Raw genomic sequence first — 17,520 nt, 5'->3', positions numbered from 1 at the left:
CTATAATAATAGTACCATCGAATGGATGTTTGTCAATTCTTTTTTGAGATATATGTATGAGCAAAACTAAAATATTAATTGTTGCGTTGATAAAAATAAATCAACAATTTTTAACATTCAGAACATTTTGTAGAAGTAAAGGTCTATTTTGCGATGACCATCAATGAGAAAAACATATCTAATATGTTTGTCCCTGTCCTAAGTCATGAGTCTGATGTACAGTAGTTGTCGTTTGTTTATGTAATTTATACGTGTTTCTCGTTTCTCGTTTTTTTATATAGATTAAACCCTTGGTTTTCCCCGTTTGAATGGTTTTACACTAGTAATTTTGGGGGTATTTACAGCTTGTTGTTCGGTGTGAGCCAAGGCTCCGTGTTGAAGGCCGTACATTGACCTATAATGGTTTACTTTTTTAAATTGTTATTTGGATGGAGAGTTGTCTCATTAGCACTCACAGCACATCTTCCTATATCTGTAGACACGTAAACAGGGGTATTAAAATATGTATTATACATTACGATAAAATTCGAAACAACAATGTGTTCATGAATGATTTAGTACAAGTCAATCATTTAATAGGTATATCCGTAATCTCAGTTTTAAGCGGTGGCAAACGATAAGGACCGGCTTTTCAAATCTCTAAGTTATTCAAAATGTTATATCACAATAATAAAAAAATAAGTTGTTATTTTACTATGACTACTCTGTCTTTATTTTAGGTTTTTGATGAACTAGTTTAACTCTAATTTGTAGGATCTTATTACTGTCTAAAAATATGCCAGAAATAAAACCTCCGTATAAACAGCGTGTATCTAGTCCAGTAGCATACGGATATTGTTGCAGGCTACGTGCTGCGTCATGCCCAAAATATACGTGTCGTGGTCCGGACCAAAAAGAGGCCCACGGTTTGCCTAAAAATGTTCTGGGTGAAGCGATTAGTTTTTCACCAATTGTTTGTAAACTCCTCATTGAAATAAAATGAGTTAAATTCTGGTTTTCTAAAGACACTCCTGGAACTATTCCTCCGTGAACAATCAATGCATTTTTAGAAGGGATCTCTATAGTGTACGGTAACTCTTGTAAAAAATCTACTTCGTCTTCATTTAGTTCTGTTGTCCAACTACACTTCCTAGGTGTAACAACTTCCCCATTCCACCAGGTCATATATTGCACGAGAGCAATTTCTTCATGATTGCCCCTAACGGCATAAGCATTCAGTTCACGGACTTTTCTTAATGTTTGCACACTATGTGGTCCTTTGTTAACAAGATCACCAACGAATATTAGAAGAATTTTGTCTGACTCATAGTTTGCCAGGACTAAAAGATCTTCGAGTTCCTCTAGACATCCATGGACATCTCCTATTATAAATATTTGGCGGTTTTTTATATCCTTTTCATACAAGGTCAGGTGAGGTGTTTTGGGAAGTTTTAGTTTATATTTACTTGATCTGGGCTCGGATGATTTTTCGAATCTTTTCGTGAATATTATGTACATGTAAAACAATATGACTATCATACTGGTAACCTGAAATGATAAAAACAAATACTTTGCTATGAGTGTATACTTTATGACATAGTTAGACTTAAATAAGAAAAACAGATGAACAAATTGAAAAAAAAAATAAAATGTATGTAAAGCAAATGTATGTCGTAAGATATGTACTTATACACAAAGAAGTCTTCATAACATCCCTGTAGTTAAGTACATGTTACAGTATTTCAACATAGAAATATACTATGTTGTTGCGAAATAGATATGGATGGTTCAACCGTTTCTTAAATTGTTTTATTTCTTACACCAGCAACAATTATATATTTCAAATATTATGTTCAAACCGTATTTTGTTGCATTTGTATTTATCATGCCTATTGAATGAAACTTCTGTATTGTAAAAAGTCATTTTTCAACATGTTGCTTCGAATTTCATTGTTATGTTAGTATATAGTTTTTATTTTCATTACCCCTTTTAATTTTTTTTCATGTTTAAATATGTAGTTATCATTGATGTTCATCTCACGTCCCTTGAAATGCATCGTCTCTTACAACTGCAGATAGCATGACATGTGAAACTATATAAACTGAAATATTTACAACTTCCATATAGTAATCTATAACAGTACCATTAAGTCAAATGACCCTTAAAAAGTGTATATGTGTATATCTAACAAGTTTGATGCATAGCTATAATGCAAAAAATATAATAAAATCAATAAATTATGATCGATATGACTCCAATTTGTCAGATAAATGTGTACTTTTCCTTTTGAGATATTAACTTACGAACTTTTAAAATGGAAACTATATTCAGTAACCATTTTCATGTGTTGTCTTTTCTGTGTAACTGGATACACAATTACCTAGTTACTACACAAACATGAACGATTTAAGATTTTAAACTTGTCAAATCGATAAACTTACATGGTGTGTTCTTATTATAGTAATTAAAGTATCCAACTGCAACGTCCGACATAAAGCCGCGTGGGTAAGATACTTGATACTTTCATTTTCCCATCTACTTTCACTTTCATCTAAGGTAAACTGGAACCCGCGTGTATTAAACTCTACGCTATGAGCAATGAGTAGTTGTCAGCCGAAAACCAGCTTATTTTCACGGTGATGGGTAAATATATCCGAATAAGGACTTTAATCCGGAATTACTACGATCAGTTTTAAGAAAATATTAAGACACTGTTTATTTTTCAAACCTTTATTATCTTTTCCTTAGGTGTTGTAAAATACACTACTGTAATTATTAGATGACTTTGTCTGGAATAATAGGTCGAGAAGTTGAAACATTTTTTTATTTTATTTCAGACATTGGAAAAGGGCATCGAAATTCAAAAAAAAAGCTTCTCAGTCCAAGTACAAGATTCCACTGTGAAAATGTCAGGTTTTATATCAAAGTGTCTCTCATTGGCATATTATCGCTGTGATATCATTGACATTTCGTATCGATATTGATCATCAAAATGAATATGCAATCGTAACGGGGGATTCGCGTGTACAGGAACCGCGCATCTTGCATACAATATTATAATTAAGCTTGTTTTCTTAAAATGTTTGACACAAATTTGAGATACACACGTAATATAGATACATGTACGGTGTAACGAATTTTAAATTCTAGTGCGATTTTTATGCCCCATCTACGATAGTAGAGGGGCATTATGTTTTCTGGTCTGTGCTCCGTTCGTTCGTCCGTCCATCCGTTCGTCTGTCTGTGCGTCCTTTCAGGTTAAAGTTTTTGGTCAAGGTAGTTTTTGATGAAGCTGAAATCCAATCAACTTCAAACTTGGTACACTTGTTGCTTATGATATGATCTTTCTAATTTTATAGCCAATTTAGACTTTTGACCCCAATTTCACGGTCCACTGAACATAGAAAATGAAAGTGGGAGTTTCAGGTTAAAGTTTTTGGTCAAGGTAGTTTTTGATGAAACTGAAGTTTAATCAACTTGAAACTTAGTACACGTGTTGCTTGTGATATGATCGTTCTAATTTTAAAGCCAAATTAGACTTTTGACCCCAATTACACGGTCCACTGAACATAGAAAATGAAAGTGGGAGTTTCAGGTTAAAGTTTTTGGTCAAGGTAGTTTTTGATGAAACTGAAATCCAATCAACTTGAAACTTAGTACACGTGTTGCTTATGATATGATCTTTCTAATTTTAAAACCAAATTAGACTTTTGACCCCAATTTCACGGTCCACCTACCTTGACCAAAAACTTTAACCTAAAACTCCCACTTTCATTTTCAATGTTCAGTGGGAGTTTTAGGTTAAAGTTTTTGGTCAAGGTAGGTTTTGGTGAAGCTGAAGTCCAATCAACTTGAAACGTAGTACACTTGTTGCTTATGATATGATCTTTCTAATTTTATAGCCAATTTAGACTTTTGACCCCAATTTCACGGTCCACTGAACATAGAAAATGAAAGTGGGAGTTTCAGGTTAAAGTTTTTGGTCAAGGTAGTTGTTGGTGAAGCTGAAGTCCGATCAACTTGAAATTTAGTACTCTTGTTGCTTATGATATGATCTTTCTAATTTTAAAGCCAAATTAGACTTTTTACCCCAATTTCACGGTCCACTGAACATAGAAAATGAAAGTGGGAGTTTCAGATTAAAGTTTTTGGTCAAGGTAATTTTTGATGAAATTGACGTCAAATCAACTTGAAACTTATTACATATGTTCTCTATAGTATAATCTTTCTAATTTTAATGCCAAATTATATTATTACCCAATTTCACGGTCCATGGAACATGGAAAAGGATAGTGCGAGTGGGGCATCCGTGTACTTTGGACAAATTCTTGTTTTCGTTAGCAGTTAGGCAATTACTGATGCTTTATCATTTTATTCAAATGTTCGCTGCTTTACACATATTGCATTTAACAATAAATCATATGTATAGGCACTACAGACTGCTGAGTAAATCACATGATTGAACATTATCAACAAAGTCGTTGCAAAGAATTGCATTATTAGACTTATATGCATGCGCTCAACACTTGTTACAGGAATTTAGAATAGACACAATGGACTTCGTAATGGTGATATACTTAGTATTTTGATAACAGGTATCTCGAACAAACTATCTCTACTCTCGAACAGTGAGCCAGGTTCATAGACTTAACATTTGAATGCAAAATACAAAGAAGAATTGTGAAGTGAACCGAAAATACCTTCATATAACTCAGTTCCAGTAATGTTGTTCTCACTTTACATGAAGGCAACAGCATTTTACCCGACATCAAGTAGAAGAGGAAAGTAAATGAACAGCAGGAACATCAAAGTGCAGCAAAAGCAAACATAAAAAATGCAGCTGATGTTGCGTTAACAAAATAATTCAATTAATTTTAAAACTATGAAAAAGAGACTGGCGAACAGAAAGTGATAGGTAATTCCTGGGTATGTTTACGTGTACACACTTAAGGTGTTCGGTATACACGCTTTGCTTTAATTTGTAAAATCTTTTTACTGTCAACAAATATACCAGTTAGAAAACCGCCATATAAACATCCAGTATCTAGTCCAGTGGCATACGGATATTGCTGTAGACCACGCGCAGCGTCATGTCCGAAGTACACGTGACCAGGTCCAAACCATAGTGAGGCCCAGGCTTCATTTAACGATATACTGGGTGAAGCGATTAATTTATCACCGTTCCTTTGTAAACTCCTCATTGTAATAAAATCTGTTAAATTCTGGTTTTCCAAAGACACCCCTGGTACTATTCCTCCGTGTACAATTATAACATCTTTTGATGGAATTTCTATAGTATATGGCAATTCTTGTAAGAAATGTATTTCATCTTCATCCAAGTCTTTTATCCAATTGTACTTTTCCGGAATGACAACATTCCTTTTCCGCCAGTTGAAATAATGCATGAGAGCCTTTTCCTCATGATTGCCCCTTACGGCATACGCATTCAGTTCACGAACTTTTCTTATTGTTTTTACACTATGTGGCCCTTTGTTAACAATATCACCAACGAATATTGGTAGAATTCGGTCTGCCTCGCAGTTTGCTAGAATCAAGAGATCTTTGAGTTCATCATAGCATCCATGGACATCACCAATTATAAATATTTGTCGATTTTGTATGTTCTTATCATTCAAGATTAGATGTTCTGTTTTCGGGAGTACAAGTTTACACATGCTTGATCTAGGCTCCGTTGATTTTTCGAATTGTTTAGTGAAAACATTGTATAAATGAGACAGAATGGCTATCATATTTTATCCCTGAAAGGAAAAATTAAGATTAAATTCAAATTAAATAATTCGCACAATTTAAAAACTTGTTTGTCAACATCTTAATCAAATTTATAATCGACTTCAACTACCTTTTTTGTTACCTTTTTTTATAGATTTGTTTGAATTTGATATTCAGATGTTGTTTGTCTTTGATGTATTTTTACACAGTTTTTTTTTCATGCTGCATCTTAGTTATCATCATATTTACCTGCTATGTCTTTTTGTGTTGCACACCAAACTTTTCAATAAACGGAACTATAAAGTGGGAAGTTTAGCTACCTTTAAAACAGGTTTGTCTTCTCAAAATTTTACAAGTCGGGAATATGACGGTAATTTTCCATTCATTCCTTTTGGTGATTAAGTCTAACCTCAGTTTTTATGGACATTTCCTCTTTGACTTTACCTTGGAGTTTTTGTTATATTCATTTTTAACTAGTTTTACCTAAATATTTCAATTTTCCCGTATAAAGTTAAAATTGGATACGGTACACACCAGCAGCAAGTTTGTCATTTAGGCATTCAGAATTGAAAATGTAATCATTAAGTACCTCAAATTAGATTTGCTGTACCTACCTTAATAATCTCATCAGAGATACCAGGATTAAAATTTCACATATTTGCACTGGACGCGCGTGTCGTCTTTAAAAGACTCATCAGTGACACTCGAATAAAAAAAAAGATAAAAAGGTCAAATACAGTACGAAGAAGTATGTTTAAGAGCATTGAGGACTAAAAATTCTTAAAAGGTTTTCCAAATACAGGTAAGGTAATATATTCATGAAAAACTAAAATTAAATAATTCGTTTATTGCGAAATTGTTATTTCTGTTAAATTCAATGAAAGTTATATCATTATTTTGATTTGAGCGTCACTGATGAGTCTTATATAGACGAAATGCGCGTCTAGCGTACTAAATTATAATTCTGGTTCCTTTGATTACTATTATAACATTACTATTATCAAAACATTGTCGTTTGACATTCCAAATGTGTCATTATAGAGAATTCCATTTAAGATATAATACAAAATTATTGCGTGACTGTCAGAAAGTGCAATCCTGATGAATTAAATATATATACATACATAAGCAAACAAAAGAAACCTCGTGTGATTTTCAGAAGATCTTGATAACCTTTCCCATTCAGTCAGCTATACTAATAATGAAGACGATCCCGCACAGAAAAATGGACGCCACACTTGGCAAGCGCTTTACTGTCGGTCCGAAGAAGACCAAGGATTAACCGTATTTCTATTTCTCAGTCAACATAAAGGTTTTTTCCCATAATGTGTTTTCCTAGAAGATTGACAATAATAATAAAGTAACAAAACATTGCGTAACTGTCTGAAGATGTGGACCCGATAATTTTAATGAACACACATCATTTTCAAACAATACTAACATTATTAACATTCAGAAGGTGTTTATAAACAGATAGAATTCATTGTCATGTAATGTTACATCATTACGTTGTGATTTAAAGAAGGGGCATTAACACAGTTATATATGTCCTGTTTGGAGTTTTTGATTGTTTTAATCTGTGCATTTTTGTAAAAATAATTTCCCTAGTTATCTTTCCTATCTATCCAGCTAAAAAAAAGAATAAGCGATGTTCTTTCCTTTGGTTTTCGATCCTTGACCAAATATATGACGTATCCTAAGTGCAAGGTATGACTGGTTGATTGGTGTGAAAAAAAATCACCAAAATACCGAACGCCGAGGAAAATTCAAAACGGATAACTCCTTATCACAAGGCAAAATCAAAACTTCAAACACATCAAACGAATGGATAACAACTGTCATATTCCTGACTTGGTACAGGCATTTTCTCATGTAGAAAATAGTGGATTAAACCTGGTCTTATAGCTAGCTTAACCTCTTACGTGTATGACAGTCGCCAAAAAAAATCCATTATATTGACAACGATGTGTGAACAAAACAAACGGACATAACAATTAAAAATGTCGAAAATTTACTAAAATGGATTAAAATGTAATATAGTTTTAATTCTCATTTCAGATTTCATTCTTAAGTAAATAATGAATCCCAGAGAAAAGTAGTTTTACAAATTTGTATTCACAAAAACGTCATAATCACCTGCATGTTCCTCGATTGCAATCAAAATTGTCAGAAAAAGACCAATCAATTATATCAGGGCATCATGCATATATATATGCATTTCACAGAAACGACAAAAATTAAAATAGAAATAAAATACGAACACGGACTCGAGCTCAACTTCCAAGTCGGGTAAAAATACTCAAGGAAAGCAGTTTATTTTACCCCTTCGAAATGCAATTCTCAAACATGTTTTTCAAATTTCCGAAATAATTTTAATCAATGTAGTTTCCGTCCTTTGCCAATTGTGGACTTGTTCTAGACCGGACAAACTTGGCATCTGCCTATAAGAGCAAAGATGATTTATAGGCGTTATAACCAGTTGTCATTGTGTTTCCCTCACAAATTATTAACTTGTGACTAAACGATTTAAAACATAAATCTTCCAAAATAATGACAAAGAGTGATAAGTAGTGAAATAACCCACTACGTGATAAGGGTTGTAACAAACTACCGATTCCGTTATAAGGAGTAATAAACTAACCTCTCCGTGATAAGGGGTGTCTTAAACTGCCCCGTTTATGATAAAGGGTGTTATAAACAACCACCTCCTAGATAAGGAATGAAATCTAAAAAAAAACGGAATAAGGGGTGTAATAACTACCCTATCCGTGTTTAGGGATGAAACAAACTACCAACTCCGTCATAAGGAGTACTAAACTAACCTCTTGGTGGACAGGGTTGTAATAAACTACAAAGTCCGTGATAAGGGGTGAAATAAACTTATAACAGTTCATCGTGCACTTCACAGAAAAGATAATAGACGAAAAGTTAAAATTAAAATAAAATACGAACACGAACTCGAGCTCGAACTCGAAGTCGGGTAAAAAGACTCCAGGAAAGCAGTTCCTTTTACCCCTTCGAAATGCAATTCTCAAATATGTTTTCAAAGTTCCGAAATTATTTTAATCAATGTCCGTTGCCAATTGTAGACTTGTTCTAGACCGGACAAACTTGGCATCTGCCTATAAGATCAAAGAATAGGATGCAATGAACTACCCACTCATTTATAAGGAGTTAAACTTATCACCTTGTGATAAGGAGTGTAGTAAACTACCCACGTCGTGGTAAGGGAAGTAATAAACTACCCACGTCGTGGTAAGGAAGGTAATAAACTACCCACTCCGTGATTACAGTGTAATACACTACCCAACCCGTGATAAGGGTTGTAATAAACTATCCATTGCGTGATAAGAGGGTAATAAACAGCTTACCTCTATCAGGACATTTTCCTAAACTACGTTTTCCCCAGAATTTGCGTTGTTTATTTTATCTTCTACTTCAATAGGGGTGTTTATCATCTTTTAGTTCAAAGACTGTTTTATAACAAGTGTAGAAACTAGAATTTGTTTGATCAACATCCGATAAGTTTGAAATTTATTCATTCTTTATTTAATTGTATGTGCATTTTAAATTACATTAAAGAGTAGACTTGATAGAATATATAATAATATTAAATCGTGTTGATATTTTATTTTTAGATATGTATGCACATGTGTCACCTTGGTCTTCGATATAAATATTAGATTTTTCAGACTTTGGGAAGAAGGCAATATACATGAAGTTGGATTTCGAAAGCAGTTTATGCCAGTCGCCACTCGGTCCATGAGACCTTGACGTTTTTATTCATCTTTCGCCAACCCGTGACAAGGTCAAATGCAATGTCAAGTATATAAGAATCAACAGAATTTAGGATCATGAATACTCATAGTGTGACTGTTTATCTATAGAAATACATAGTTAGTTGTATATAAATAAAGACAACAGTAGTATAGCGCTGTTCGAAAATTCATAAATCGATTGAGAAAAAAACAAATCCGGGTTTCAAACTAAAACTGAGGGAAACATATCAAATATAAGAGGAGAACTACGACATAACAGAAACACAACAATAAAATGTAACACACACAGAAACGAACTATAATATAACAATGGCCATTTTCCTGACTTGTTCTTTGATTATTTTTGCATGCTTGTCTTTTATTTTTGCATTCTTGTCTTTTATTTTTGCTAACGTACTTTGTCTATGTGTCTTTTTGTGTTTCTTTAATACATATGACGTGGCTCTGTACTTATACATTCCATCATTGTGTTATTGTTCTATGATATTTTTTGTATTCCTGTATTTCATTTTTGCTGATGTGTTTTGTTTTGAAGCCTTATTGTGCTTCTTAGTTACATATTTGTATGTTTTTATAATGAATAAGATAATATGACACAATAATGTTTGCTGCTGTGCCTCTATTTTTGACATTTTTACCCATTATGTCTGTTTTGTTTTGTTCTCACATCGTTGTCAATATAATGGAATTTGATGCGACTGTCATACAAGTGAGAGGTTAAGCTAGCTATAAAACCAGGTTTAACCTACCATTTTTTACATACTAAAATATCTGTACCAAGTCAGGAATATAGCAGTTGTTACTCATTCGTGTGATGTGTTATGGCTTCTGATTTTGCCATTTGATTATGGAGTTTCTTTTTTTAATTTTCTTCGAATTTCAGTATGATTGTGATTTTACCTCTTACTTTATAAAAACGAAATGTTAGTACCAATAAAAACAATATTTTAAGATTTTACTACGGTGTAAAAGTGATAACCTGTAACAACCATTGAATCAATGATAAGCACAATTCTATAAGTAATAGACATTTAATTGACAAAGTTTTCTCTGATTTCTATTCAGGAGTAACATAAACCTTTTTAGCCTTGACATGTGTCATCCTCTGATTATCCAGAAATATGCCTGTCAACCAGTTTCCGTACAAACATCCGGAGTCAAGCCCAGTGGCGTAGGAATATTGCTGCAGTTTTCTCGCAGCGTCGTGTCCAAAATATACATGTTCTGGGCCTTCCCACATCGATGCCCACGGTTTACCTATAAGCCGATTAGCTGATGCTGTTAATGTTTCACCGTCCTTAAATAAGCTCCTCATAGTAATAAAATGTGTATAATCCTGTTCTTCTAGTGGTGTTCCTGGGACTAAACCGCCGTGAACGATAACTGAATTCTTAGAAGGTATATGTATAGTATATGGCAGTTCCTGTAGGAACCGGACGTCGTCTGCGACAAGCTCTGTAGTCCATTTGTATTTATCTTGAACAATATAATCCGCACGTTCCTGTCGACTCACGCATTGTTTTATCACAGCTTCATCATGATTACCTCTAACAGCATAACCGTTCATCCCACGAATTCGTCTGATTGTTAAAACGTTATGTGGTCCTTTGTTTGCTAAATCACCAACAAATATTGGAAGTAGAGTTTTACCTTTCGATGCAGTTTTTGCTAGATGTAAAAGTTCATTAAGTTCATCGAGACATCCATGAACATCACCAATAATAAATATTTCACGATCTTTAATATCTTCAGCTGTTAGTTCAAGATGAGGTGTTTTAGGTAGCTTGATATTGTTTTTACTTGACCGTTTATTAGATGTCGTTTCTGTAATTTTGTTAAATAGTGATGAGTATATGCAGTATAATAAGGCCGCCATTATTGATATCTAAAAGAAAACATATAGAGTGAAAATGACAATTAATACTGTTTTCTCTTTGAAGCCACCTTTGGAAATGATATAGTCAGTAATTATTTTCAATTTACATGGTTTACCAACTTTGCAATTTTGATCGCCACGGTAGGGTTTAAAAATTACAAAAGAAATGCAAAAAACATACTTTACTGAAGTGGGAACGAAATCGATATCAAATGAAAAAAACGACATGCATATGATTGCGTTATGCTATTGGCGAATTTCTAACGAAGAGTTCAAGGCGAAGTTAACAGCTGTTACGTAAAATCTGTCGGGGAATTGGAGTACGGGAAGACCATTTAATAACTATACATTTTTGTCAGTGTCTTAGACCCCGTTCACACATATATATATGTAACCCACTCATTGTTGCCATTCTCTATTCTATCAACTATTTTGTTAAAACTAGTTGATTCGTGACTTAACATGACAAAGTCGATGAATTGAGATGGGATTTTGATCCATCTTATATTTTAATTAGTTCCGCTTGTGATGCTAAACATGTTCAAAAAACTATTCAATCGTCTATGACATGCATGTATGATTTAAAAGTCTTAAATATTATACATAAATTCACACTTTTATTACACGGTCATGTGTTTAATCGCGACCAACGCGGTAACTCGCCATGCACTGACTGACAAATTTATGTAGTGTACTAGTAGCGTATATTCCAAATGAAACTAACAAATAAACGTTGTTAAAATACCGGCATACGAAATACGATTACGGTTTTATTGTATATATCCAGAAATGTTTATTTGACTATTAGTTCTCTACTTACAAATGTTAACTTTCGTACATGTGTTAAAAATGTTGTCGATCTACTGAAATATTCCGAAACAGAAACAAGATAGCGTGTCAGCATAACAGAAAGGTATTGTAGAGAATAACTTAGAAATAATTCTTCCGATGTTTGGCATTTTCCTTACCTCACTATAAGTATAACGATAAAGAATTCAATTTAGGGTCGTTTGATAGTTGTTCAGGATAAGATATATTTCTTGGAAAAGTTGTAGAAAAATATTTGGTTTGCCAAAACGCATTGAAATTTATGAATTCATTTCTTTCGTAGGCGCTGATAAAGCAATAGAGCTGCACCGTTCCTCAGTCGTTTGCAAAGAGAGACCGAACGAAGAAAAAATCTGATTACTACATTGATATCAGTTTAAATGTACAGTGCTTCAATGACATCCTTGTTCATTATTATAACATCGCTACTGAGAACCAGAAAGCCGATATCTACCGTGAGAAGGTTCACTAAATATAAACTTCCGCTTCCAAAAACTCTTCATCTTACTTTAGAAAATAGCTTTATACAAGGTAGAGACATTTTCATTATTGGTGATGTCCACGGGTGTTTGGACGAACTAGAAGAGCTCCTCGAATTAGCTAAGCTAGAAATAAAAGAAAAGAAAATGATACCTATATTTGTGGGTGATTTGGCGAACAAAGGACCGCGTAATTTAATGACCATCAGGAAAGTCCGACAGATGGATGCTTTAGCTGTACGGGGAAATCACGAAGAAGCAATAATTCAACATTATTTAAATTTGCAAAATGATTTAAACTATGTTATACCAGATGTATTCAAATGGATCACGGAGCTTAACACAGACGACATCACTTATCTCTTAGAATTGCCGTACACCATATCTATTCCGTCGAGGAATATACTAATTGTACATGCTGGGTTAGTGCCCGGGATTCCAATTCATCAACAAAATCTTGATAACTTTATTCATATTAGAAACTTATATCAAGATAACGATGGTAACTTATTAGCTTCAGAACTGCCATTTCAGGGTGAGGCTTGGGCCTCTTTGTGGTCAGGACCTGAACATGTATATTTTGGTCATGATGCTTCAAGAAAATTACAACAGCATCCGTATGCGACCGGACTTGACACGGGTTGTTTATATGGTAATATGCTTTCGGGAATATTTATTAACAGTAAGAAAATGTTACAAGTAAAAGCCAAGAAGGTATATTCGGAACCAAAAGGTTTTAAAACACCTAAATGAATAATTTATAACATGTATAGTGAAGTTATGTATATATACAACAAAAATCTTCATTACTTGTGATTCTTGTTTAAGGATTTGTTCATATATTTTATACTCTTTATACATGACAATTTTATAACATATTACACATATTATATATTTTAACACTTCATCATGATCATTGGGCTTCACAACTATAAGCATGATATATTCTTCAGTCTTCTTATGATATATTAGAAGTTAGTAATGTATATGTTAGTTAACAAAGATAACATAGGCTCGTAACTTATTTTTCTTTTGTTTAGTTATTGTCCCATAGACATGGACGAAAATCTCAACAGCTCATTATATTCATGCGTATTTATCATAAATAAAAAGGAGTTCAGAAAAGAACATTTGAACATGCTTTGTTTTGCAGAAGTTCAGTTTTTCTATACTTCAATCCAATATGTATGAAACAGTAGCCGCTTAGCAAACAAAACCAAAAAAACCTCTGAATGGTACCAAGCTTGTAACTTAGTACTTGTTCAAAATGATCAATATGAGCCAGTGGCGGATCCAGAAATTTTCATAAGTGGGGGCCCACTGACTGACCTAAGAGGGGGCCCGCTCCAGTCACGCTTCAATGATTACCTATATAAGCAACCAAATTTTTTCCCAAAAAGGGGAGGGCAGCCCCTCCCCCTAAATCCGCCTCTGTGAACGAATCAATATCTGTCAATACTACGATCGAACACGAGACCCACGATGATATGGGATTAAACGTACAGTTTTACGTGCTTGACAAAAACCTCCCCTTTTGGCTATGTAGACCATACATACATATTCTGTAATACTTAAACATGTAATAAAAACCTGCGCAGTGCATATACCAATAGGACAAATAACTTAAGCTATATCAGCTGTAGCACCCAGATTTGAAAAATAATGATTTGTTAGTTTAATACATATATATACTTTTGATAAGATCGTATGGTAGAGTCGAAACAGGAATACACACGCCGAAATGTCTCGTCTGCTTTACATTGGATTTGTTTTGAGAGCTGGTAATATTAAGGTTTTACTACAAGTAACACATTAACTGAACATTTGCAATGATCAAATAAAATGAACATGAGGCCATGGTCAGAATTGCATACTGCCAGTTGACTTGCACACATAGCTTACACTCATTCAATTAATGCACCAAATATAGTAGGCCTATCGTTAATAGCTCTGAGAGACACTCAAATTGAATATTGACCAATAAGTTACCATAAAAATGAGGTCAAGGCCAGATGAACCTGCAAGACAATATTTACAATATGCAACCAACCATTCACCAAAATATATAGTTGAAATGTAGCTTATTGAAACAAAAATTGTTTGATTTATCTGATAAACAGATCTAGATAAACACATGAATAATATTATATTGGCCTATGAAACAATGAGGTCAAGGTCAAATAAAATATCCCAGACAGACATGTAGACCTTACAATCTTTTTATACACAAAATGCGATGTCCCTTTTGTTTATAGTATCTGTCAAAAAGACCAAATCAAAAGTTGGACATGTACACTGCATGCAAATGAGGTCAAGGACAATGGGCATATGACAGACGGAAACTTTGTATTATACTGCATCTGAATAAAAAACATGATGCATCCAGGTCTTCTACCTTTTGAAGTATAAGGTTTTATTCAAAACCACTACTGGATAGTGAGCCCTGTCTCGGTATTATTTGACTTTCGTCGCAAGCTTGACAGAAACTAGGCAATCAATGACAATTTTACCATCTTGACAATTTACCACATTTCTTTTTATTTGTAATATTATAGAAGCAAGTCGTTTAAGGAAACACTATTTGGTCGCCTTCTATATACTCTTTTGCCTATTTATGGCTTTGGGTTTCTGTTTCATTGACTGATTGCCTAGTTTCTGTCACAATGCACAAAACAGCGATAATACTTTGTCTTTTGGAATCGTTCATATAAAACTGTTAACGATTCCAAAAGACAAAGTATTATCGCTATTTTGTGCATTTTTCCTTTGATCTTTTTTTGTGATAATTTTTCATATCATGCTACTCGCTTAAGATGGAAAATTATCGCTAGAAACGTAACAGACACGTGTTCATCTCAACTCGATTGCCTTTCTCGCTTTCGTCGTCCAGGCTCAAGCGAGAAAATCAATCTCGTTGAGATGATCAACGATAATCTATAAATATATCAACATGCTACTCCATTCAAGCCAGGATCGTTATTATATCTTTGATTATTTTGTGACAGGGAGCATTTAGTAATGATAGTTGATCTTGAAGTGTCTGTCCTAAATTTAAACTTAGAACGATTAGTGGCGATATAGGGCTTAATACATGGCATAGACACCTGTCGTCTGTTGAACAAGAGTGCACGCGTTGAAATGTCTAGACTTCATTACTAATCATTGATATTATGTTGATAGTCCTGAATATAAAGCTTTATTACAACTGTCACATAAACTTAACATTAACCAAGAAAACTAAACATTGACCAATGAACCATTAAAAAATGAGGTCATGGCCAGAAGAACCATGCCAGGCAAGCATGTACAGCTAACACTTCTTCCATACAACAAATATAGTTGACCTATTGCTTATAGACCAAAACACAAAAAACTTAAAACTGAGCAATGAACTGTGAAAATGAGGTCAAGGTCAACTAAAACCTGCACGACTAACATAGATCATAAAATATTTCCATACACCAAATATAGTTGACCTATTGCATATATATAGTATTAGAAAAAAAGACCAAAACTCAAAAACTTAACTTTGACCACTGAACCATGAAAATAAGGTCAAGGTCAGATGACACCTGCCAGCTAGACATATACACCTTACAATCATTCCATACACCAAATATAATAGACCATTTGCATAGTATAAGAAAAACAGACCAAAACACAAAAACTTAACTATAACCACTGAATCATGAAAATGAGGTCAAGGTTAGATGACACCTGTCAGTTGGACATGAACACCTTACAGTCCTTCCATACACCGAATATACTAGACCTATTGCTTGTAGTATCTGAGATATGGACTTGACCACCAAAACTGAACCTTGTTCACTGATCCATTAAATGAGGTCGAGGTCAAGTGAAAACTGTCTGAAGGGCATGAGGACCTTGCAAGGTACGCACATACCAAATAAAGTTATCCTATTACTTATAATAAGAGAGTTTTTAACATGTTTAACATTACAAAAAATCTGAACTTTTTTTTCAAGTAGTCCCTGAACAATGAAAATGAGGTCAAGGACATTGGACATGTGACTGATGGAAACGTCATAACATGAGGCATCCATATACAAAGTATGAAGCATCTAGGTCTTCCACCTGCTAAAATATAAAGCTTTTAAGAAGTTAGCTTACGGTGCCACCTGATCACTATCCCTATTTTGAGCTTTCTGCAACAAAAGTCGTAGGTTCAACAAAAACCTGCAAATCTTGGATACATGACATTTTGTTTGGCTTTTTTTCATTAGTTATTATTGGCTTTGAACAAGCTGTCAGTTACTGTGAGTACTCTCAGAACAGTGCTTTGTGTCTTTTTGTTTTTTGGATGTATCTGTCCACGTCTACCTTGTGTTTTTCAATTTCTATCCATCTGATGAGTTAAACATTTCTCAAGTGATTTTTATAGTGTGTTCTTATGTCGTTCTGTTACATCACTGACACTGTCCAAGTTTAAGATGTATAACCGTACTTTTAAGTTTTCTCAATTGAATTATTTCATTTTTTTTATGGTGGAGTCTTTTATAGCTGACCACAGAGTATGAGTTTTTCTCATTACTGAAGGTCATATTGTTGCCTATAACTGCTTACATTCACTTCATTTGAACTTCCGTGTATAGTTCTCATTGGCAATAATACCATATCTTCTTATAAACATATAAACCTATAATACTAGCTACTGTAACACACTTGAAGGATCGATAAAAAGAGATATAACAGAATTGATTTATTTCAAATAATCAGGAATCATAAATCATGCATCAATCACAAAAATAACTGAAAAGAATAAAATATCACAGATTATCTACACAGGAACAGAAAGGTTTAGGTAAGTTCCTGAGATGTAAACAAGAC

General features: G+C 33.8%; 2 protein-coding genes and 2 long non-coding RNA genes across 4 annotated transcripts; 1 reads left to right on the top strand and 3 right to left on the bottom strand.

The window, feature by feature from the left end:
- Positions 1–488: 488 nt before the first annotated feature.
- Positions 489–2,552, bottom strand: LOC139528872 (uncharacterized). Its single transcript, XR_011665709.1, has 2 exons — positions 2,422–2,552; positions 489–1,527 (listed from the first exon to the last, which is right to left on the bottom strand). It is a non-coding gene; the product is annotated as an uncharacterized lncRNA (long non-coding RNA).
- A 2,355-nt stretch (positions 2,553–4,907) lies between these two features.
- LOC139528871 (uncharacterized) lies at positions 4,908–7,025 on the bottom strand. The gene is made up of 2 exons (XR_011665708.1): positions 6,835–7,025; positions 4,908–5,739 (listed from the first exon to the last, which is right to left on the bottom strand). It is a non-coding gene; the product is annotated as an uncharacterized lncRNA (long non-coding RNA).
- Positions 7,026–10,427: 3,402 nt separating this feature from the next.
- LOC139528869 (bis(5'-nucleosyl)-tetraphosphatase PrpE [asymmetrical]-like) lies at positions 10,428–12,286 on the bottom strand. Its single transcript, XM_071325095.1, has 2 exons — positions 12,186–12,286; positions 10,428–11,374 (listed from the first exon to the last, which is right to left on the bottom strand). The coding sequence occupies exons 1-2, from the start codon at positions 12,267–12,269 to the stop codon at positions 10,547–10,549; spliced, it is 912 nt and encodes a 303-aa protein (XP_071181196.1). The 5' UTR covers positions 12,270–12,286; the 3' UTR covers positions 10,428–10,546.
- On the top strand, positions 12,144–13,696 carry LOC139528870 (bis(5'-nucleosyl)-tetraphosphatase PrpE [asymmetrical]-like). Its single transcript, XM_071325096.1, has 2 exons — positions 12,144–12,278; positions 12,477–13,696. Exon 2 carries the CDS (start codon positions 12,574–12,576, stop codon positions 13,423–13,425), a length of 852 nt encoding a protein of 283 aa, XP_071181197.1. The 5' UTR covers positions 12,144–12,278; positions 12,477–12,573; the 3' UTR covers positions 13,426–13,696.
- The last annotated feature ends 3,824 nt before the right edge of the window (positions 13,697–17,520 follow it).

The sequence above is a fragment of the Mytilus edulis genome, chromosome 6 (assembly GCF_963676685.1).
Source record: "Mytilus edulis chromosome 6, xbMytEdul2.2, whole genome shotgun sequence".
Lineage (NCBI taxonomy): Eukaryota > Metazoa > Mollusca > Bivalvia > Mytilida > Mytilidae > Mytilus > Mytilus edulis.
This window is presented reverse-complemented; position numbering and strand designations above follow the sequence as displayed.